Here is a 23131-nt window from a genome sequence, read left to right as displayed (position 1 = left end):
GTGCAGGAGGAGCATGGTGAAAATGGAAAGACCTCTGAATCTATAACACACATATAAAATGGTTTGAACGGTGTGCTGCAGAGTGCTGCTGTATTTCTCAAAGACAGCTGAGTAAACTGAACCGCACAAAAATAATGAAGTGTATGCTTCTGGAAATGTTTTTTGAGAGAATGTCTGACATAGTCTATGCAGTTGTATGATTATCTTACCCTTAATTTTTTTTTCCTGGTGCAAACAGAGGCTGCAAAAGAATTATATTATTTTGTTCTTGTATCTGTCCGTGTTTTGTGATGGCTTGGTATATTCTCATACTAATGGAAAACTGTATGCTTGTTCCAAAACAGTTTTTAAGGATAATGTTTTACTTGTGCCAGAATTTTAAAATAAGAAAAAAAGGCATTCTCTTTCCTAATGATGCTTAAATGATGTTGCTGACTGGATTTCCTGTTATACATTTTAATTGTTTCTCACAGTAACAGCAAGGCAGACATCTAGGGTAACTGGAGAATTAGTAGAATTAAAACCAGAGAGCTTCGGGGAAGTGATCTCTGGCAAAAACATGCAGAACTTGTGCTCCTCTTGGAAGGCAGAAAGTAGAAAGGAGAAGGGTTTTCACAGGTGACTTGATAGGCAATGAAAAGTTCTGAATGTGCAACAGAAGACTTTCTGTCTGGTGCAAATTGTGATGATCTCTGTTCTAGACAGGTATGGAAGCATCTTCCTCTTGTGTTGCTTCCTGTGCCTTCTAGGCTTGGGCTCTGTCCTTTTGACTTAGGAATTCGTTACCCCTTTTGAAGCAGCAAGCCCCATCTTGTGAATTTGATCTGGGCGTCAGTGTACAAAATAATGTAGCGTGCCTGATAGTTTGATACTGCATGTGAAACCTGAAATGTTAATGCTGACTCTGCATTGCCTTCACTGAAATTATTCTCTTTTCAATGTTTTCCAAGTCTACGAACACAGATTGGTATTTGTTATTATTAATGCATTCTTGTTGGAGGAAATGAGATACAAATCAAGAGCTAAAGTCGCTGGGCTCAGAGAAAGCATGAAAGCAATCCTATTACTTACTACAAGTAAGAAGCCTGAGCCAAGACATCTGATTCCAGTAATTAAAATGATGTAATGCCCTGTGTGATGGGATGCTGACATCTTAAAAAATGCTGTTGAACTTTTAGCAGTCATCCATGCTGGTTTGAATCAAAGTAGCGTAGTGTAATTACTTCAGTGACCTGACTGAATTGTTCTCGTGGCTGATGTGTTAAGGCAAGATACCCTGATGCGGTGCGAGGCGGTAGGGTGAGAACTGGAAGTTACTTTACAACCACCTGAACGCCCCCCTGCCAAAGCAGCTCCCTCCGTCCAGAAACTTTGACGGGCTGCAAAGTGGAAAACGTGTCTCTGAGTATCTTACGAAGCTGGCACAAGGGAAAAAACTCTTGAAGCTGTCATGTCCCACCTGTTCAGCAACGCACTGCTCGACTATAGCTGTGAAAAATGAAGACCGTTTGCCTTCCGGCGTTTAACAGAGTGCTGCGCCAGAAAACACCTTTTACCACAGAAAAGGGAAAACCTCCTGCAACCCATCACCAGGGCAGCACTCAAGAGTACACCGCTTCGGGGGAAAGAAAGAGATCTCTGCACTGTGCTCCCGTAGCTGGAGGACGACCAGCTCGTACCCCCCGAGCTCACGCCACCGAAGCTCCCAGGCCGCTCCCAGGCCGCTCCCGGGCGGAGCTCGCCGCCGCTGCAGGTGGCGCCAGCGTCCCGGCTCCGGCGGAGCGGGACGGAAGAGCGCTCCTTCCCGCGGGGGGCGCTCGCTGGTTGCAGCCGCTGACGTGGGCGGCCGTTTCCGGGCAGGTTCTCGGGGGCGGAAGGGGGCTCGCGCTGCCGCGTGGTTGGTGAGTGGCCGGCGCGGCGCGCGCGGGGCTCGGTGGCGCCGTTGCCGCGCGGGAGGAGGAGGCGGCCGGCCCGGCCCTGCCTGCGGGCGCGGCCGGGGGCTGCCGGGCTCGCCCTGCCCTAACGGCCGCCTTTTGTGTGACCCACCCCCTTCCCGTATGCTCCTGCGCAGGGCGGCGGGAAAGCGTGAGCACAGCCGCGGGCGTGCCGGTCCCGGGAAGCCGGCGGCCTCGGCTCCCCCGGCCGCGGGCGTCGTCCCGCCGCCCCTGCCCCGTCTCTCTTGGGGGTGCGTGTCGCCGCTCGCCCGGCGGCTTCCCTCAGCCGCTGCTCCCGCCTCGCTTGCCGCTGGCGGAGCCCCAGCTCTTCCCCGGCGCGGCTGCGGGGGCTCCCGGGAACCGAACTGGCGGCCTCCCCGCCGGGAGCCCCGGCACCGGGCGGGCACTGACGCGCTTTTTTTAAACGCTTCGTAGAGTGGCTGGAGCGGAGCGGAGGGAAGCGCCTCTTCGGGAGCAAGCCGAAAGATGTCCCGGGACGGTGAGGAAGGCTGTTCAACGGCCTAGACCTGCGGGAGGAGCCGCCGCCTCCGCTTCAGCAGCGCTTTGGCGTTGGGGTATGGCGTTTGCGGCGCGGCGCGGTCCGTGGTTATTAGGTTTCGTGGGGCCTGGGGGATGCGCTGTCCCGCCGGGAGTTAATTGCGAGGACGCATTGCCCTTTGCTGGGAGAGAGCTCGCCCGGGTGGAAATCTCTAGCCGATGAGAGGAGTTAGGGCATGTACCTTGCCGTCTGGTTTCTCAGGATTTTCCTGATTGCATGCGCTTGTAGATATTCCGGTAGCAAGATTCCCTGAGGATACTGCCTCGAAGCTGCAAGGGAGTAAATTAAAGGTGAAACAGTCGCTCCTTTCGGTTCCCCTCTGCTTCCCTAAGCCCGATGCAAGGATGGCCGAGTGACACCTGAAGTACCTTCTGAAAAGTGCTGCGTACAGCTTTGTGTTACAGGAAGCTAGTATTGATTTGAGGTTGTTCTAATGTTTTGGATTGTAAAGCTGTATCAGTGCAGAAGCTGTTAGGTGCACTTAGCTCAGTCCTGTGGGAGGAGGGCCAACTGAAAATACGGTTGAAGTCAAAAGGCAAACAGTTCTTTCAATAAGAAGTTTCATTAACATATTTATGTAACTTCATAATCTGTATACAGTTTTGCTTAATGTCTTACTACATAGACACTATGGTATTTTCATGGCTTTGGTTTTGTAATCATGTTATCTCTGATTTAGCGTGGTACATTTGAATTGAAAATGAATATGTTTAGATTTCCAGTGAATTATTTCCCAAATATGAAGTGCAAGGTAAACTGCGCTTCTTTGTTTTAGTAGGGGAAAGTATATTTTATAAGCTTTCTCCTTTAAAAGAACTTAATTGACTTTTTTCAGGTGTGTGCACACCTGTATTGCAAAGTTTTTAATGCTAATTAGGACCCAAATATTTCATTTCATGGAGTGAGGCTTCCTAAATATCTCTATTAAAGCAAGCTTTGTAAGTGGAAACAACGTTCACGTCAGAAGCTTCTAGCTATTTCTGTATGTCTTGCAATCAAGTAGTGAAAAATCTTGTTGTAATTCTTTCCTAAAAGATGCATATGTTAAAAATCAAAAGCTTATAAAACCATAGTTGTTATAGTTGGACACTAAAGGACCTTTTTATTTTGGCACTGAATCCCAACTTTTTTTAAAGCCTTTTCAGTTGGTAGGTTATTTATGTGAAGTTTACACTTCAGTTAAGTGGTGTTGCATATATAGCTGTTTTAAGCTAGCAAGTGAAAAGCAGAAATTAAGTTGTAGTCAAATGTTTGTATAATCAGTTATTTAAATTGTTTTAAAAGAATAGAAAATGACAGTGAGACTTAAAACATTCCTTAACGATTATCCTGATGATGTGTATATCAAATACTGTAATACAGCACAAATTTGCAGGTTGAATTCCATTTGGAAAATCAGCTGTAGAATTCTATTTTTTGGGGTGAATGATGATCGTATCCACCATAAAAGAATCATTGTTTGGATATTTTATTTAGAAATTTCTGGGTTTAGTCAGCTGTATTGGGGTTTTTTCTTATTTTAATTAGTTTGGTCTTTAAAATTTGAACATTGTGTTCACAACTTTTTTGTATAGTTCAGATACTAAGAATCTGCAAAACCTACTTACCCAACGAGTAGTTTGAAAGAGAGAAGAAACAAAAAGTTTACGTACCTGACAGCATGGATCTTTAAAGCTGGATATAAATACTGTGTACAGTGAGATCTGGAAGTATTCATATTTCCAGCTCTATGAATTACCTGCTATCCTTAGAAAGTTGTGAGATGTTAAACCTCAACATCATAATGGCTTTGTGCTTGTCTCCCCCTTCCCCCTTTTAAATTGTAAGTAATCTCTACAACTACTTCTAGGAGTCTGCTGATGGATTCATGGTCTTAATTAACAGAAATCTAGGCACAACTTGTATGTGATGTTGAGTGTTGTGACATCAGCTTCTGGAGTTTTGTTATGAATGAATTTAGAAGTACAGAGGTAGAGGGAAGGAAGATAAAGGAACCTGTGGTGTAGTGTTTGTTGGTTTGGGGGGCGGGTTTGGTTGTGGTTTTTTTGTGTGGTAGAATTAAGAGTACTTTTATCAGTACAGATATATCAAAGCCAAAAGGTCATTCAGAAACTGAAGAGTGGGGTTTAGTTTGTTTTGGTTATTGTACGTCTATTCTAGTATGTATCTACAACTTATTTCTAAGTGTAGCTACTCATACTGCCTTCTTAAATATGGCTTAGTTTTTCACTCTCTTTTTACTTTATATGTGCCCATTTAACCTCTCCCCCGCCCCCCCCCCTTCTTTCTAGTTATCGTTTTAAATGCACAGACTGGACTTCCCAGTGTGTAGTGGAAGTTTTTTTAGGTTCTTGTATACTGCTGCTATCAATAAAGGCCTGATTAAACCCATGATTTTATCTGTGCAGACTGTATGCTATTAATGATTGAGTTGGTAAACAATGTACAAATTAAATGAAACAGTTCACTGAGCTCCTTTGGCTTGACAAGAGTCAACTATGTAAAAAGTTGCTTTATTTGCAGGAACTTTTTAAAACAAAACCAACAACTTAATCTCATAAAGCAGTGGAAGATGCAGATACGTAAGTGATCTTTTTCAATAAAGTAGTTCTCAGAGCAAAGACAACCAAAGGAGCTACAGAATGTTTTCTGGACACTAGAAGAACAGCTGTACTGGATCAGTCTGCTTGTCTGTTTAGCCTAGCATCTTGTCTCAGGAGTGGACACTAATTTATGCATAGGAAAAAGCATAGAAACAGTAGTCTTTGTTAGTAAGTTACTGCTCTTTGGTGGAAAAAATGTTTCTGTAGTGTATTTAATCAAATTAAAATTCTGAATATCTTTTTGCAGAGAATCAGAATGACTAAAAAAAGGAAACATCAAGAAGATTTCCAGAAAGTTAAATTAAAAGTTGGAAAAAAAAAGCCTAAACTAGAGAATGCAACTGATACTACCTTCAAAACAAAGGCCATACAAATTCCTGAGCAGCTTAAAGAAGATGGGGTGCTTCCTACGCAAAATAGAAAACTTAACATAAAGGTATACTATGACATTACATTCTGAAATGACAGAAAATTACTTGTCATTTATCTAGGTTTACTATGTTTACTAGAGTTTAGGAAAAAACATTTATTTTAAAAAAAAATTTAAAAAAAGCCCCAGCAGAGTATCTGAATACAGCCTCTTTGCCCTTGACAATAAGCTGACCCATGAATTTAATGATTCAAATTGCTGGACCAGCATATAACGCAAGGGAAAGGTTTTCAGCAGTGCAAAAACTAAAGTTGCACACTAATTTAAGTATCTAGGATTAACATTTGATTTTTTTAAAGTCTTGGATCATAACTTAAGGACAGGGTTTTAAAGAGCAGACTTCTTGCGATGAAGTTTTTAAATCTTGTATTTTTTTGGGTGGTGGTTCTGCTTTCCTTCCTTTGCATCATCTTCTCGCTCTTGCAGCTCTCTGCTTAAACTGAAGAAAGCTGTTGAGACTGAGATTTTATAGTCCTACTTTTGAGAGCAAGTGTGAGAGGACTTTATTTTTGGTCATCCCTCTGTTAAGTCAGTAGGGTTGTGCATAAACTTAAAAATGAGGAGTATCTAATAACCTGAAGGTTGAGTCATGGTATCTTGTTTTTTCTGTCATTGAATTTTGATGATTTGTTCATTGTTATGGTTTAAACTAATATTCTATTTGTTCTATATTTTTTAAGTGTTTAAGAAAAATGTGCTGGAAATAGGTGGGGAAGTTTAAAGAGCTAAAGTAATAATGATGGCAAGTATATATGTGTCTTTTCTTTTAGGATCTGCTTTCACAGATGCATCACTATAGTCCTGGGGTTAAGCATAATGCACTTCTTGGGCTCAAAGATCTCCTGTCTCAGTATCCATTTGTAATTGATGCACACCTTTCAAATATAATAAGCGAGGTGGCAGCTGTGTTTACAGACAAAGATTCTGGTGTCAGAGGAGCAGCTGTTCACCTGCTGCAATTCTTGGCTTCAAAAATAAGAGCAGAACAGATTGCTCCATTTTTTCCTTTGGTAAGTGCCCATCTCTCCAGTGCCATGACTCATATCAGTGAGGGAATTCAGGAAGATTCATTGAAAGTCTTGGACGTTTTATTGGAAGCCTACCCAGCTCTTCTCACAGACCGCAGCAGTATATTGTTGAAGAATTTTGTAGAGCTTATTTCTCACCAGCAACTGTCAAAAAGACTGAAAAGCAGGGAGAAACTTTCCTGGATGCTCTCTGTTAATCCAAATCGCAGAGTAACTTCTCAGCAGTGGAGGTTGAATGTACTTACCAGACTCAAGAAGTTTCTCCAAGCAGTGGTAGATGGATCCAGTGAAATAGAGGATGAGGGGCTTCAAGAACAAAAGGATAGCCCTCATTCTGTGAGGAGCCCAATATGTATAAGTTGGAAGGTCCATGCAAATAATCAGCAACATATACAACTGTTTGAAAATGGTGGCTTACGACCAAAGATCAACTCATCATTTAGGCTGAGGTGAGAAAATCTTAACTAATTTGGGAATTCATGTCAACTGTATGATCACAATGATAAATTGTGATTTGTTGCTGTTGATAACAACTATTTAATTTTTAGGGTGGGATTGTCCCTTAGCCATATTTTAGGGCATTTAGTGTAATGTGCATTCTTACTGCAGTGGCTTGAAAATATGGAAATACTCAGCAGATAACCATGCTATGCGTATATCGTGAACTTTCCCATTATCAAATAAAAGCTTTATTTTATGCTATTCATAATAATTTTGGAAGACCATGTCTACACCTGGGGGAAAGCAGGCAAATTTTTTACATTAAACATGAGCTTGTTTCTTATACTGTGATAATGAATTTTACTGAAATTTTGTGCTTTCACCTTCAAGAGTCTATCACAAGTTTAGGAATCTATTTTCTTTGAATGTAGCTTCTTTTGAAAAGGACAGCGTGATAAGATGTGTCTGGCTGTATGGAGTTCTGCCGAGTTTCCAATTCTAGATATTTTTAATCAATTCACCGATTTATATCTTCACTATGGATAAATGATGTCTTGTCTGAGACATGTCGATGAATATGGAAGAAAGCGTAGTGTGCTTAGTCACAGAAAGGTTTGTGTGTTTTTTAGTAGTACTCTAAATAGATGTGAGCTGAAGTGAAGTGAGAAATAACTAACCATCTTTATTTCTCTTCCTCCTTTCTGATTCACCCACTCCTCAGACTAGAGGGGAACCTCCCACCCCACTTTATGGTACCTTTTAAACATCGGCATCCTCATGTATATGCATTACTATAGATGTTACATACCTGCTGGTAGGAGACCTGGAATGACAACTTGAAAACTGGAAACTGTTTAGCTGTTACACAGCACTTCTAATCCATAGATATCAAGGTGGTTTGAAGAGAAACAGCAATCCTTGTTTTACTGCTGGGGGAGACTGAATAAGGGGTATAAAGCAGGTATACCAAATTCATTTAGGAGGTCAGTGGCGGAAAAGGGTATAAAACCCACTGCCTAATCCATTGCTGTGTTCATCTCATATCTTTGAATGAAGTGCAGAAGAAGAGGTGTTCTCTTCTAGTACCACAGGTATTGGCCTGAATTAGCAGGTGTTTTCCATCTCTATCTGGAGACACACAAATGACCATTCCATTCCCACTCTCCTAGGTTTCCTCTCGGTAGATAGCATATTGCTTCTGGTAGGTATAGGAAATCTCTATTAAGCTAAGTAAAATGTGGTTGTTAGCATAGGAGTTCAGTCATGACCAACAATATCTGCTGCAGGTAAAACTTTAGTTGGAAAATAGACAAGTGAAGCCCACTTGAGGCAGGGGGAAGGGTTCAGTGCTGAGTACAAAACAATGCTACGGACTTTGTCTCTGCAGTCAGAAGCATACAATTGTGGATCACCGTATATCAGAGGATTCTTGTATCGTGCCCTGAATGATATGCAAGTGTGTGATATACCATGCCCTGTAGTAGCTGAAGATGCATTGTATCCAAGGTCTAGGAAAATAAACTTTACATCTGGTGTCATCTGAATTGGATTCCACTTTTCTGAGGAGCTAGATTTTGGTGAAGCATCGTGATCCACTTGTGGCTATAAATACTTTCAAAAAGGCGTTTGCAAGCATGAGGAGGAGCCAGAAGAATAGAAGGAAACATTGCTAGAATCCAAGGCGAGATTGGCAATGCAAGCTGATGGCAGCAGAACAGAAGAATGGAAAGAGAAGGGGCATCTGCAGAAGGTACTAGAATGTTCTCATTTTATTGCATTTGCACATATTTTTGGTAATTAATTTTGCACAGAGGGCCAGTACAGCTTGTTTTAGTGGATATCTGCAAAATTCTGAGAGTGGAAGTTACTGTGGTGGCTTTTGTATTTGCCACTGAAATCTTTTCTAGTAATCTGAAGGTGTTTAATTCTGTCTCTTCCAATCCGAACTGTGGCCTTTTACAGGCGTTCCCAGGCCTCTGCTGTGGCCATTACTGCAAGCACAGAAATTACTTCTAATAAGAGGTGCAAACATCTGTAATGCTCCTTGAGTACTTCCAAAATCTCAAAGAGCGCGTGTGTTTTTGTTTGAAGAAGTCAATGCACAAATAGTCAAGTCCTAACTATAGATAATAAGTTGACCAAACCATAAGTAACTAATTGCAGTGTGTATGTATTGATGGCCCCATCACTAATGCTGGAAGTAAGTTTCAACTTTGTTCTTTAAAAAGTAGGCTTCCAAACACCACTAATAGTATGCTTAATTTTTAAAGTTCCTGTATCTTTTCAATCTTGCAAGTTCATCGGGTAGGGATGGCACCTCATCGATAACCTAGTGATTATGGGAAGGGATTTTCAGAATCAGTTTGCAGTATTAATGTTTAGTAAAAAGTGTAGATTCTGAGCTTAGAATGCTGGATGGTTCAACAACGCAAATCTTAAGACTTCATTTTCTGTTGTGTGCTATGTCTTCCTACTGTATGTTAATTAAAGAATACAGTGAATTAGGAGATTATTGGAATATATCCTCTGCCTTACGCACTGACTGTGCTGCTTTTTGCATCAAACTCATTTCAGATGTGGAAAAATGGAAAACCTTCACAACTTAAATGTGGTGATACCAAGGTGTGTGATCTTTTTTGGACTGGAAGTGGTGCTGAAGAGAAATAGTAGAGCTTATGTTTCTGCTGAGAAAGGACAAAATGAAGCTGCAGAGAAAAGCGAAGAAGACTTGAGAGACCAAAATGGAAGACAAAGCATAGTGAATAAATATGTATATCCTGTGACCTGTGCATCAGATAGAAATGGAAAATACAGTTCACTTGGTGTACTGAGTATTTCTTTGCTGCAGTTGGCAGTGCACACAAAAAAGGAGGATGGTAACCTGGCTTTGACTCTGAGCCATAAAAACTTGTTAACTTCCAATGACTTTTCCTATTTTAAGCAGCAGAAAGTTGTTTCCTTATTTTCTGTTTCTTTTACGCTTCCTTGACTTCCCTTTGCTGAATTTCTGTTGTCCTCTTACTGTCAAATGGCAGATATGTTACACAGTTTTCGTTTGGTCCTGCTTTATAAAAATATTGGCACTCTAAAGAAAAATGATGGCTTAAGGGGTACACACATATTTGCAGCTCCCCTCAATAGTATTTCATACAGGTATGAAGGTAATAATGCTTTGTAGTGTTTCTGAGAGCTGCCTTACCATTAAAGAACAGTGATAACAGATTTGTGACAAAAAGATTAACACTTCAATTGACATCAAACCGTCCCAATACCTGTATTGCTAAGGATATTGCACTAATCAAATGCATACTGGGCAGATTACAGTAACACTTTGTCATCATCTGTTATTGGCAATAAGATTTTATTTACCCCTTTTGTTGTTAACCTTGAATATTTGGAGGAGTCTTATATTGAGAGATGGGGGCTTCTTTTGCAGGGATGTGTGAAAGCTATGCTATGTATTCTTGCCCAAATGCTTTTGGCAGCTGGCTGGAGTATCCCTTTTGGCATGCATTCTTCCTCCTTTTTCCATCCCTTGTTTCAGAAAAGTACTGAAACAGTTGGGGGTGTGTATTACATTTTTGTAGAAATCTTCAGGTATGTGTTGCCAGCTTCTTGGGTTTCATGCACTGTTCACTGTATGATGGGGAGATTTTTTTTGTGGTCTAGAAATAGATTGCTTGAATTCCAGAGTTCTGGTGTAGTATCAGGTATTACTTTCAGAGAAATGATTGAAGACGACTACTACTTCAGAACTATTTCAGCCAATTACTGATGTTTCGGAATCTCAGCTGAGTATGTAGTCCTGTCATGGCATAGCATTTACAGGACAACCTAACTTTTTCAGTGAGGTTATGGTCTTGGTATCAACTGTCTTGTCCAGCGATGCTTTAGAATTCATTGTGGTTTAACTGGAGGAGGGGATTTGTCTACTGTGTCTTTAGATGACTGAGAGTTAAATGTCTAAGTTAGAACCATTCACCCTAAACTCTTTATAGTCTGAAGGAAACTGGTGTCTTTACTGCAGTGTCTGCGGCATAGAAGGGACATAGAGTAACAAAAAAGGGACAAATAAGCCAAATTACATTGACTGCATACATTGGTTTCTGCAGTTAATGCTAAGCTTTATAAAATTTTAAGATGCCTGATAGTTGTAGTAGGTACTAAAGATAAAACTAACACTTTTTTCTTATGACCAGTTATGTTTCTGCTTGTCCATTTTATTTTGTGCTGGAGATCTAAATTCTCTCTCCCATCTTGCCTTCATTGAAGAAGAGCCTGCATTTGTCTCACACTTTCTTTTTATTCCTTTGCAGATGTCTTCTCCCTGCTCCTTTTGCAGTTTGTTAATGCATGGGTTTGTTTTGGTTTAGTAACTTTCTTGAGATACCAATTTCAACCAGAGAGAAATGACAGAATAAAATTTTCTATTATGTGCATACTATAGATGATTGCAACAGTATGAGAAATGTAGCTTCATAGAAGGATGTAACTAATTGGATAACTTGGAAATGACAGGATGACTGGGAAAAACTGCTTTACCTCTTTAATCCAATAAGAAATTAAAATACTTGTAAACAGGACTTCTCTGCCTATCTGTGGAAAGAAAGAAAATAGTTTTTCAGATCCTATTTTGCGTGTATATGTAAAGAAAAATCACTTGGAGAACATCACTGAAATAGGAAGGAGTTCTAACAGGAGGTTCAGTGTACCAATTTTATGTATATTAGGAAGTTAGAATTGTGATGGGAATTCCCTGCTATGAATTAGAAAACAAAATCATCATGGAAAACAATGTCAGAAATCATCAGTTGAAATTATTGTTGCTTTTTCTTTTTCTTTAAGGACTCTTGTTTATTTGGAAACCCTGTCAGAAGCTTCTGTATTGCTTAAAATTAACAGGAGTTATTCAGGAGTTTCTTTCTTTAAAGAACCTTTATTTTAAAATGGACACAAATTGCCTGAATTTATCCAGGAGCAGGATTTGGTCATTTGTGCTGATAATCCCTTTTGAAACACAAACAAAGTGTGTTATAAGGGGAAAAAAATTTCTTGGTTTTCTTGTTTTCTGGGAGATGTTCTTTTAATTTAAACTAACTCTCTTCATTTTTTGGTAATTTTTGTTTAACTTCATTATCAGATAATTTTAATAATTTTCCAGCTAGTTGTTCTGCAGAGCATTACATTCAAACATCAGGTGGGAACCAAAGTTACATTTTTGCAGAATTTTTTTTTTCCTGTTAATATGGACAACCATTATGTTTATTGTAGCTGGGGATGGTTATTAACTGTAATAAACCTCATGCGTTTGACAATACTTTGTAGTCAGTTTCATTATTTTGCTTCAAGGAGCTTAAAACTTAAAGCTTTTTATTTTGTTGTGCCGAGTACAGTGAATTCTTATCTGTTGGTTGAAGGTGATATGGTAATGCAAATTGTATTTCTCCACTTTATAGACTTTACATATAACAATGGGGAAAGAAATACTGAAATCTAAGAAGTTGTTACAGAAGCACACAAACTTGCAGGGAGACTTGGGAGCAGGTTTGTTGTAGATGGTTTGAACTCCCTTTTTTCCTTACTGAAATATCTCGCAAGAAAGCAAGCAAACAACGTATTAAAAAAGTAATTTTTCCTGTTGCTCAGAAAGCAGGAAAGTGGTATTGCTCTAATCTGTTTTTAAAGGTGTGGTCTTTATCTTTTTTCTTTTCTTTTTTCTTTTTTTTTTTTTTTTGCTTTTGTCATTTAGGTCTCTGGCAAGTGTAATGGACAGTGCAGAAAAAGGCCTGTCCTCGGCTGAAAACTTAAAAGGTTTTATTGAGATAATAATTCCATTACTAATTGAGTGCTGGATTGAAGCATCTCCTGCACAGTCAGCTCCCATTCTTGGAAACCTTTTGGAATCAGAATCTCAGCAGCTTATGCAGCAAGTGCTTAGTATAATACATTTATTGTGGAAGCTCACAAAGCGACATGATGAAACATACAAAATGGTAAGGGAGAAGTGATCTGTGGCATAATAATGACAGTTCATTTTGTTTTGATTGGAAGCTAGTGATTTGGTGATTGGAAGTAGTGGAAATATTTTATTAAGAGAGAAAAAGCCTAGGTTTAGAATAGAATTTGAGTTTGGATTTTGTCAAGTATCTTACTCTAGAAAAGAATCTGTTGAACTGAGCAATGAGTTCACTGATAGTCTCCATGAATCCTTCTTAACAGATGCAGCACAAAAACTTTTGAAACTGAAAATGGTATTGGAGAAGAGGAGCGTTTTGTCTCCCAGATAACCTCTTGAATATTAATTTGAACAAAGTGTAGACTGGAGTTGTTTGTTTGTTCCTTATTTTTATGTGTTGAAAAAACTTCACAGGGGTTGGGGGGTGGAAATGAACAAACCCTAAACCCTTGGAAAGGTAGGGGATTACGGTGATACGAGATCCTGTAATTGCTTGGTGCAACCTACGTTGTTGTGTCATGATTAGTAGTATCACAAGACACCAGATCAAAACCTCAGTAAGAATTTTGGAAAATATCCTTGAAGTTTTTTTTCCCCTAATTATTTTGTCTGTTTTTTACGTTGATAAATGAATTGCTATGGTTTTTTGTAACTTTTGCCGCTCTTCCAAAGATACTGCAAACTGGTAAAAAAACACTCTTCTCTTTCCAGTTTGGTTATTGAGAACAGTTGGAAGGAATGACTTGACAGCTCCTTGTTTTACCTGTGTATATGACTGTAGGTCCATTTGCTAAACAAAAATCTATGTATAGAATAATTATTGGAAATAATTTGTGGAATCATTCCATTAAACCACAGTTATCCAACATATGCAACCTGAGGGATGGGTTCAGTGTGTCCGGACAAAACACGCTGTTCCCCTTTCATCTTCTAAAGAAGGCCTCTTGGAAGCAGGCAGAAAGCAGGCTGTTGTCCAGGTAAACACCTGTGGCAGCCTGCTGCCCCTAGCCTTTTTCTTTAGGGTACTGCAGAGCTGCTGCCCTTAGCCATAGGGTGCCTGCATTTCAGTCTCATGAAAGGAGTGCTCCTGTGTCAAGATGGTTTTAGGTATATGCGATTGCATTATGAACTTAGGATGTTTTGGGGAAAAAAAAAAATCTGATGTCCATACAACAACTTTTTCTTTTTTGAGCATATTGTATTTTGGACAAACTATTTATCTTATTTTTCCTCTAGAGACACCTTTAATATATAACCTGCATTCAAATGGCTTAATTTGAAAATGGAAGCTTTACTTATTTAATAGCCCTTGGCCTTACAAGCCGAAGTGGTTATGAGACACACTTTGGAAAACCACTGTGAATACGCCTAGTGGAAACATTAATCTTTGAAATAATTTAATGGTCATTCTCTGTTCTTGAGTATCAAAATGATGATTCTGCCTGACCAATTTGATAGCAGTGCAGGCTTTTTTGTGATGAGTTGTTGTGGACAGTTTGTGGAATGGTGACTCTGCGTGTCTGCTAACCCACAAAGTAAAATTATTTTTAAATACTGAAAAAAATCCTTTTTCTGTAAGGATGGCCTTTCTACTGGAAAACTTTTTGTGTCAGTGGGCTTTGAACTACAAGTACACTGATGATGGGGAAAGATGAAAGCAGTGTCAGAATATGTCTTAATGGAAAACTCAGGACAGTCACTGCAAGTAAATCAGAGTTCACTCTGATTTTAACTACCCTGATAAACTGATATAAAAGCACTTTCAATTCACATCTCTAACTAACTTGGTTTAATACTGCATATATCCACATTAATGTGTGCTAAGAAAATATACTGGTCCAGTTTGGTTTAAATGTTGTCGCTCAACCTTGACTTACCATAATTTTACTCCCTTGTTTTGTGGACCTTCAGGTTCATGCACAGGACTTCACATTTATGTCTGAAAGTAAATATATATGAAAACTTGCAAACAGAAGCTAAAGTTCCTGTCTTTCATTGATTCCAATAATGGATTTTGGAAGATGATTGCATTGATGTATTTCGCTTGCTATCATGTTTTCTGTCTATCATCTGCTTTCCTTAACAGGAACTATGGCTTCGAATGAATTACCTTGTTGATTTCAAGCACCACTTCATGCGTCATTTTCCTTATGCTTTACAAGAAACAGTAAAGCACAAAAAGAAAGATTCGTGCAAAGGGTAAGAATAAAATCAGTGTCATGTTACAGCTTTTAATTTCGTAAGATAAGTGAGACAACGTGAGTCATATGCTTTATCCAGTATTAAGTTTTTAATGTTGGAAAAGAAAACTTTTTATTGCATATTTCCTGAAGATCTGTAGAGAAGTTTTTATAGGAAGGTATCATTGCTTTGAATTGAGAAGTTTTGGTTGTTCTTTGTAAAAATATTGTATAGCAAGTAATCTGAATAGCCACCAGTAGAAATTAAAATACTGTCTTAGAGAAATTAAAATATTTTTGTTGAATGCTTGATCTGGAATTTGCATATTGCTAAATGGTGATTTGTGTTAGTCTGACTAGTTTCATATTTTTGCATGTTTTCTTCAGTTGACTGCTGAACTACATCAAAGCATAGTTAAAACATTTCACGCACATCTACTCTTCTATAGTTGTATTACAGGGCTGGATAAATACAGCTAGGAGGGGAGATGGGACACATTGTGCCTATCCTGTATGGCAAAGCAGTACTGGAGCAGGAGAAGTCAAACACTGACATGTTTCTTCACTGTTGAGCTGGCAGAGTGGGTGCACCAATTTTGTTCTTGTACAGGCCAGTAGCAGGTTGTCTCCCCTCTCAGCTCCTAGATGTGAGACCATATTCAATGCACAGTCTGGAGTCATTCTGCGCTATTGCAATCCATAGAAAACCCTTGTGTATGTATACTGGGTATCAGCTGATGTCTACCTTGGTTTCAAATACTTGCAAACTGTGCTACTGCAGATTGAGCTGTAGTAGTAGAAGCTCTTTTTATACTAAGGGTCTACCATGGTGCAGGTGTACTTGAGGCTGAAATCCTATTTGATATTTTGACTGTTGCGTTTTCCCTTCCTGGAAGGGCACATAGATCAGAGGTGCAGCATAGATCTTAGCTGAAACGAAAGCATTTGACGAAGTCTTACCCATTAAGTTCATAAAGCCAAAAGGTGTTTTGTTTTTCTAGGTTTTGACCTGAACACACTTCCTCGAAACTGAAAATCTCAGAATTAGTAGTTAGGCAATGCAACCATCTTTCTCCTAGATGACACCCTGACTAACCATACTTCTGTTGATCTTTCTTCACTCTGCACTAAGTTTTGCCCCATTCTTGCACTTTAAAATAAATATATTGTTGGATACATGCAGGAGACATAATTTGTGAAACTTTTTTGTGTTTATATTTTGGTTGTTACTTCAAGACTTCTGGAAACTTAGCTTCATGCCATGAAAATACAGAGAGTTGTTTTTGTTTTCCTTGCTTACCAATGTATTGGGTTAAAGGCCTGCATTTGGAAACCTTGCATGGCATTTTGAGGCTTTCTTCCTTCTCCGGTTTGCAAAATGTTGCAGAAATGTACCACAGTACTACTGGTAGCACTTAGTATCTACGTATTCTGAACATGAAAAAGTTATTAGCATTTATGCCATATGTAGGTGATGTCCACAGGTTGAGGTTTATTTACTCATATTGTAATGGTTGGCTGTGAACTCAAGGGTTCACAGGCTAACCTTATGTTAGCACAGGTTAAAGTGCTTTTTGTTATTTCGTTTTCACAGCTGTGTGTTGTGTTCTGAATGTAGGCATTCATATTGTGCAGCTTTCTGTAGATAAATGCTGTGCCTTTTTTTTAGTATACTGTGAGTGACTAATCAGCAAGTAGAGAAGTTCGAGCATTACGTGTCAAGTGGCAATACCCTTGATTCCTTTCTTGATATGCCTTAATTTTGTCTTTCAAACTTCTGTAGAGCAACAGGATGGTCCTGCAGAATATTGTGATGGTGAAAAATGTGTTTTTGATTCCACATGAGTTTGGAAAAAAAATACATAAATGGATTTCTCTATGCTGTTCATGGTGCTTTTTGTTATTGAGTGATAATGACAAAATCCATGTGATTCCTCACAGAAGAAACACAGAAGAGACTGAAACTAAGGATTATTTTTTTTTTTTAGCCTTCCTTTACTGGTTTCAGTCATCTAAAAGTGCTGCTAGGCCAGAGTAAAAATGTCAAACAGGAGAAACCAGCCACAGAGATACAATTCAGAGCTTTGGTTGTTGCTGCTACCGTAAGTATGAGAAATAGACATTTTGGTGGCAGAACAAAAATTTCCAAGTACTCAAATGTCAAATATGAAGACTTTAAAAATGCGTATTGGCTTTAAAACTTGAACACTTAGAATTTTTTTTCTACACAGTGTAATATCTACCGAAGTAATGTATATTAAAAGGCACAAAATACTTTTTTGAAATCTCTCTCTTTCCTTTTTTCTCTTTTCCGCCCTCCCCCTTAGCAACAAGTATTGTATGACATCCTCAAACAGTGTAGACCATCTTTTACTGAACTTAACCTTGTGTGACATAATGGTTTCACTAGCAAGCACTTCAACGCTTCAGATGGATTCTGGTTGGCTGGACATGATAAGGAAATTTGTGACAGATACTCTTCAGGATGGGAGCAAGCTGAATAGCAAGCAGGTGAACAGATTGCTTGGTGTGACTTGGAGACTAATGCAAATACAGCAAAACAAAGGTAAGGTATGAGTAGTTTCTGAAAAGCAAAATTATGCACTGATAAAGAGCTTGAGTTATTCCAGTGTTTTCAGGTCGCTTCATCTTATATCCTTAGTTGTTACATAATAATGTATTTTGTCTATAGAGGTAAATTGAATTTCATGGTCATAACCCTGTGTGTAGCATTGAAAACTGCTTGATTTTTAAGAATGCTGTTAGATTCACACTGGTTTTACATCTTAAGATATTCTTCTGAATGGGCAGATGAGTTTTCCTCATTGAAAAAAAAATAATTACTAGGATGTAGAGATGCATGGTACATAAATATTCCAATCCTTACTTAAAATGGTTAACATAGCTGGTAGACTCCCTTGAGTACTGTCAGATGACCATTTTATTTCTGTGATGACATGAAATGCCAAGATAATTCTGATGGAAGCTGCTGTAGAATGTTTTCCAGTGTGTTTGATTTGAATCCTTTTCCGAGAGAAAACATATTTCCAGTTGTGACTTGCAGGACCAGTACAGTATTTTGGTTTGGCTTTTTTTTTTTTTTTTTTTTTTTTTGCTTTTCAAGTACTACTTGTTTGTGTTCCAGATGAGACCTTGGTTGACATGTCTGTTAAGTGATTGATGTAGGACTTCTTTAAGAAAAAAAAAATTTTCAGTAAGTCTAAAGGTGGCAGGGGTCTATTGCGTCTTACCAGTTTGGTATAAGTGAATTCCACAGCCGCGCAGCCAAGTAGAGTTTATAGAAAATGGTTTGCCCTTAGCAGCAGATTTCATTGTTAGTGTTATAAGATGAAAAAATGTCAAATGTCCGTCAAATATATTTTGGCAGTTAGTTGTATCTCCTTCCAAATCCATTTTAATTAGGAATCTGTCTATTGCTATGTCCCTGATGACAAAGAAAGTAAGTAATCATTCCTATCTGCACTCAAAATTTAGCTTCCTGTTGAAGGCAAATAATAGTCTACAGTCAGAGATGTGCCTGTCTCACTAGCTGAGCTAAAGCAGAAGAGTTGCTACTCGGGAAGGTAGTTTCCAAACTATTGTTAGACTATTAAATCAGATACTTCATGCTTTTCCTTGTAGTGAAATACTGATTTTTCCTTTTGTCTACCAAACTTTTACCAGATAGTGGATAATGGCTGGTGTTTTTCTAACCAAAGTAGCCATTTTAGTGCAATAATTTTCTTCAAGAATGTAGAAAATAAATAAGCTTAAAACAAGTTTAAAGGAAATTCCAGAAGATTAATGTGTATGGATCTTGTCTGCTGATCCTGTAAAGGTTCAGGAATTTCACTGCAAGTAGGAAATTCTTTACCTCAATGAATCTGTATCTGTTTGTGTGGACAATTTATCTCATTCCTTCAAGATAATCCTTGTGCAGTACTAAAAGCCTGACTAGATGTTAGATTAAAATTAGTCTCCTAGCTGTAGAGGAAAGAGAGCCTCGACATGCTGGAGAAATGGGCAAGAAGAAGTATGAATTCCTGCACCTGGGGAGGAACAGCCCCGTGCATCTGTATATCCTGGGGGCTGGCCAGCTGGAAAGCAGCTTCATGTTCACCAGGACCGACTGGTCCTTTCCTGTCAAGTTAAACATGAGCCCGCAACGGGCCCTTGGGGCAAAGGAGGCCAGTGGTGTCCTGGGCTGCATTAGGAGGAATGTTGACAGCAGGTTGAGGGAGGTGATCCTTCCCCTCTGTTCTGCACTGGTGAGGCTATGCCGGGAGTACTGTATGCAGTTTTGGGCTCCCCAATACAAGAGAGACGTGGACATAGTGGAGAGAGTCCAGTGAAGGGCCATGAAGATGATGAATACACTGGAGCATCTCTCCTATGAGGAAAGGCTGAGAGAGCTGGGACTGTTCTGTCTGGAGAAGAGAAGGCTCGGGGGGCATCTCATCAATGTGTGTAAATACCTGCAAAGAGGAAGGAGCCAGGCTCTTCTTAGTGGTGTCCAGTGACAAGACAAGGCAATGGGCACAAACTGAAACACAGGAGATGCTGTCTGAACATCAGGAACACCCTTTTTCACTGTGAGAGTGACTGACTACTGGCACAGGTTGCCCAGAGAGGTTGTGGAATCTCCATCCTTGGAGATATTCAGAATCTGTCTGGACGTGGTCCTGGACAGCCAGATCTACCTGATCTGCTTTAGCAGGGATGTTGGACCAGGTGACCTCCAGAGGTCCCTTCCTACCTCAACCGTTACGTGATTCTGTGGAAGAAGAAAAGCTTCCTTCCTTTTTTTTTTTTGGTGGTGCTGCAGAAATTCTGAACTTTTGCAGTAGTATCATCTGACACAATAAAGATGGTACATATAAAAAATACAACTCTGATTTGTTTAAAACCTATCTGACATTGAGATTAAGGACCAGGAAGGGTATTTCTTCTTTAGAAGACAATGCAAAAGGAGAAATGAACCATTACAATCAAAATTTTCTTAGAACACAATGGAAATGAGGGGAAATTTAGATAGAAAAAACAAAGAGGTAATGAATGAGAGATTAAATAAGACCATAGTCAACATCCTGTGGATTATGCCACAAAAGCACAGTGGTATCTTTGCAGTAGCATTTTTCAGGGTCGCATTTTGCCTATTTTGAGTAGCTATTTATGCAGGGGTGAAATGCACCTTTTTTGTGGTTGTCTAGAAGGGCTTCAAGCTGTGACATCTGAAGATTCTCTCCGTTGTAAGATCAAACTCTGGATCTGCTCTCTGTAATTAGGAGGTCTGCTTTTTTCTTGCATCTCTCAGGTATGACTTTAGCAGTAGCTTGCCTGCTAGTTATATTTCTGATAAATTTTCTTTGAGTAACGAAGAGAGCACATTCAGTCACTTCAGAAGGAGGCTTGCCATATGCCAATTGAAACTGAAATATGTTAAAAATCATGAGGACTTTGACAGCATTTTGGAAGTCTCTATAATGTGGACCTTTTAAATACTACTTTTTAAGAATACATTTTTAAATTGCTTCTGTTTTTAAACTTGGCCTGTTCAGATGAAGCAATTCAGATAGTAGGACCTGCTTTACTAAATGTACCACAGAGGGTTATTGGAAGGTGGCTGAACATTCTATTTTTTTCTTATTATATCTGTTCAGTTAACAGTTCATTAATTAGCTAAAAACTACATAAAGGTATAACTGTTATTCAGTTAAGAATAAGCAAGTGTTCTGTTTAAGGAACACTGTCCAAGATGAATCTTCACCTGAAGAGTATGTGAGTTGAATAAGTTGATGCTCCTGATGCAATGAAAAGAACTTAATAGTTTATCTTCATTAAAATCCATTCTAATATTTAATGTATTTTTCTGTTGACAAATGTTAGATTTCAAATTCTAAATGGCTCTCCGCATTATGCTTGAGCATGACCATGTGTCGCGAATGAGTGATTTAGATCGCTTAAAGAATCACCATCGAAGCTATTAGCAAAAGTGGTTTTAATACGATGTTGTAGAAGTGCAACTTAACAAAGTTCTATGGCAAGGTTCACTCTATTACTATATGGCACAGTCATTTGAACAATGATTCAAAGTTACCAAGGCACAAATCAAAGTTACCGTACTACAAGGTTATGCACGATAGTGGTCGCTTACCAAAGATCTACCATTGGTAAAAGGTCTCTGCCTCGAGGAGCAATCTTGAGAGGTGTCCTAGCTCAAGGGGAGATCACCGCCATGCAGTCACACTGCCTAGCAGGGAGGGCTCAAAGAAGGCTCACTTAGGCTGTCATATTTATGGAATAAAGTGGTTGGCTCGTAGTCAAATTGCATGCGATGGGAAAGGTATGCATGAGACTCCTTGTACCCTCAACTTTCTTTGTTCCTTGATAAATGAGTCTTGGAAAAGCCACCCACTACTCTTGTGTTAATTGCATGATCAGTGTTCCAGGCTCATACGCATCGATGCTCACGGTATCACTCTGCTCCTTTGTGGGTTTACAGATAACAGATTGAAACTAGAGGAGTTCTTAGTCCATTAATGGCTTAGGCCTTTACCTCCTTTGGACCCTGTACCAAATTACCACTCGTTTGTGCATCTGTCACACCATGCCATTTCAGGTGCTTTTTATAGTGTGTCTTTTAGTGAGAATCCCTATATGATAACTTAAATATGTTCCCTGATAAGGGTTTTACTGATGAAAACCAGCCCCTGACTGGATCCGGCATAATTTTTAGCATGGAGCATTCTTGTCACTGTGGGCAGAAGTAGCTCTGTTCAGTGTGGAACACAAAACTATATGTTTTTGAATACGTAACTTACTAAGACTGGTCTCTACACCTGAATGGAAAGGCAAAGGTTTCCCAGTCTTGGTTTATGAAAATAATGAAGTGATTGCAGCTACTTAAGTATATTTTGACAGAAATGAATTGATTGGGACCCCAAGCTCTTCTGAGGCAAATTGAGTCAGGTCTTATACCCTCCATATATCTCTTCACTTTTCAGATGCTTCCCCATTCTTTCCAGGCTTGTCTTCTCTGAATTCAGGTATTAGTATGATTATTTTTTTTTCACTCTTTGTTAATTTTTACATCCGGTGGTTTAATCTGGTTTCCAAAGATGATGTTTGGTCTGTTTCTCAGTCTACTGTACTAACTTCTGCACTTGCTGGCTGGTTTTAGCCAACTTTAACATAAAACAATGTATGAAAGTTCTACCCTTAAGTCTGGCGATAACATATAGCTGACAAGAGCTTCAGAGAAGAAAAGGTTGCAATGCGAGTTTGGCAGTTCTCTTTGTAGTGGCTTGCCAGTGGCCTCTCGAGGTGTGTATTTTCTGGTTAATCAGCAAATGTGATTTGGAGCCAGCTGGTTCAAAGACATGGAGGGCTGATAAGGTTGGTGTGTGTGGCAGGGAGAAAGGGATGGTATAGAGAGAACTGAAGGCACTTGTGACAGTGAGGTTTGGGTGAGCATAGGTGAGGAGTAAAAGAGAAGATTGGTGTGAGGTTACTGCACTAATGGAAAAGGATGTGGAAGATAGCAGTGGAAAGCAGGATTTTATTGGTTCTCAGCTATGTTGCAACCTCTGCACCGTCTTGTCGTTAGGAAAGTCTGAAGTTTTCACTTATATGTGGTCTCTCTTCATTCGTGTGTCTCTTTCACAAGCTACACAAGAAGGTGTTGTTTAAATGGTTTAGAAGTTTATCCAGTAGTTGTTTTAAAACATTTTGGTACTTCCCTGTGGAGTTAAATGTAGATAGTTGCATATAGAGATTATAGCTCATGGGTGTATGTATGCATAAAATAAGAACGTTAAGAAAAGCACTACTTGAAGTTTTTATATATTTTCTTTCTAGTGGCAACAGAACCCTTGATAAAAGCAGTATATACACTATACCAGCAAAGGAATCTCCTGTTTCCTGTTCGTACATTGCTTTTGAAATTTTTTAGCAGAGTTTACCAAAAAGAAGATTTGAGGACTCAAAGAATCAGGTAAAAA

The 23131-nt window shown here is 39.3% G+C and overlaps 1 protein-coding gene across 2 annotated transcripts in view; it reads left to right on the top strand.

The window, feature by feature from the left end:
- Positions 1-1880: 1880 nt before the first annotated feature.
- TEX10 (testis expressed 10) overlaps positions 1881-23131 on the top strand; it is a 63615-nt gene continuing 42364 nt past the window's right edge. For both annotated transcript variants that reach the window (XM_059836153.1, XM_059836152.1), the window contains exons 1-8: positions 1881-1901; positions 2370-2509; positions 5344-5532; positions 6297-7003; positions 12745-12988; positions 15038-15150; positions 17459-17697; positions 22989-23124. In XM_059836153.1, the coding sequence (XP_059692136.1) occupies positions 5353-5532; positions 6297-7003; positions 12745-12988; positions 15038-15150; positions 17459-17697; positions 22989-23124 (1619 nt within the window). In that variant the 5' untranslated portion in view covers positions 1881-1901; positions 2370-2509; positions 5344-5352. The remainder of the gene's footprint in view (positions 1902-2369; positions 2510-5343; positions 5533-6296; positions 7004-12744; positions 12989-15037; positions 15151-17458; positions 17698-22988; positions 23125-23131) is intronic.

The sequence above is a fragment of the Gavia stellata genome, chromosome 3 (assembly GCF_030936135.1).
Source record: "Gavia stellata isolate bGavSte3 chromosome 3, bGavSte3.hap2, whole genome shotgun sequence".
NCBI classification, from domain to species: Eukaryota; Metazoa; Chordata; class Aves; order Gaviiformes; family Gaviidae; genus Gavia; species Gavia stellata.
Note: the sequence above shows the minus strand (reverse complement) of the source record. Positions and strands in the feature narration are given on the sequence as shown.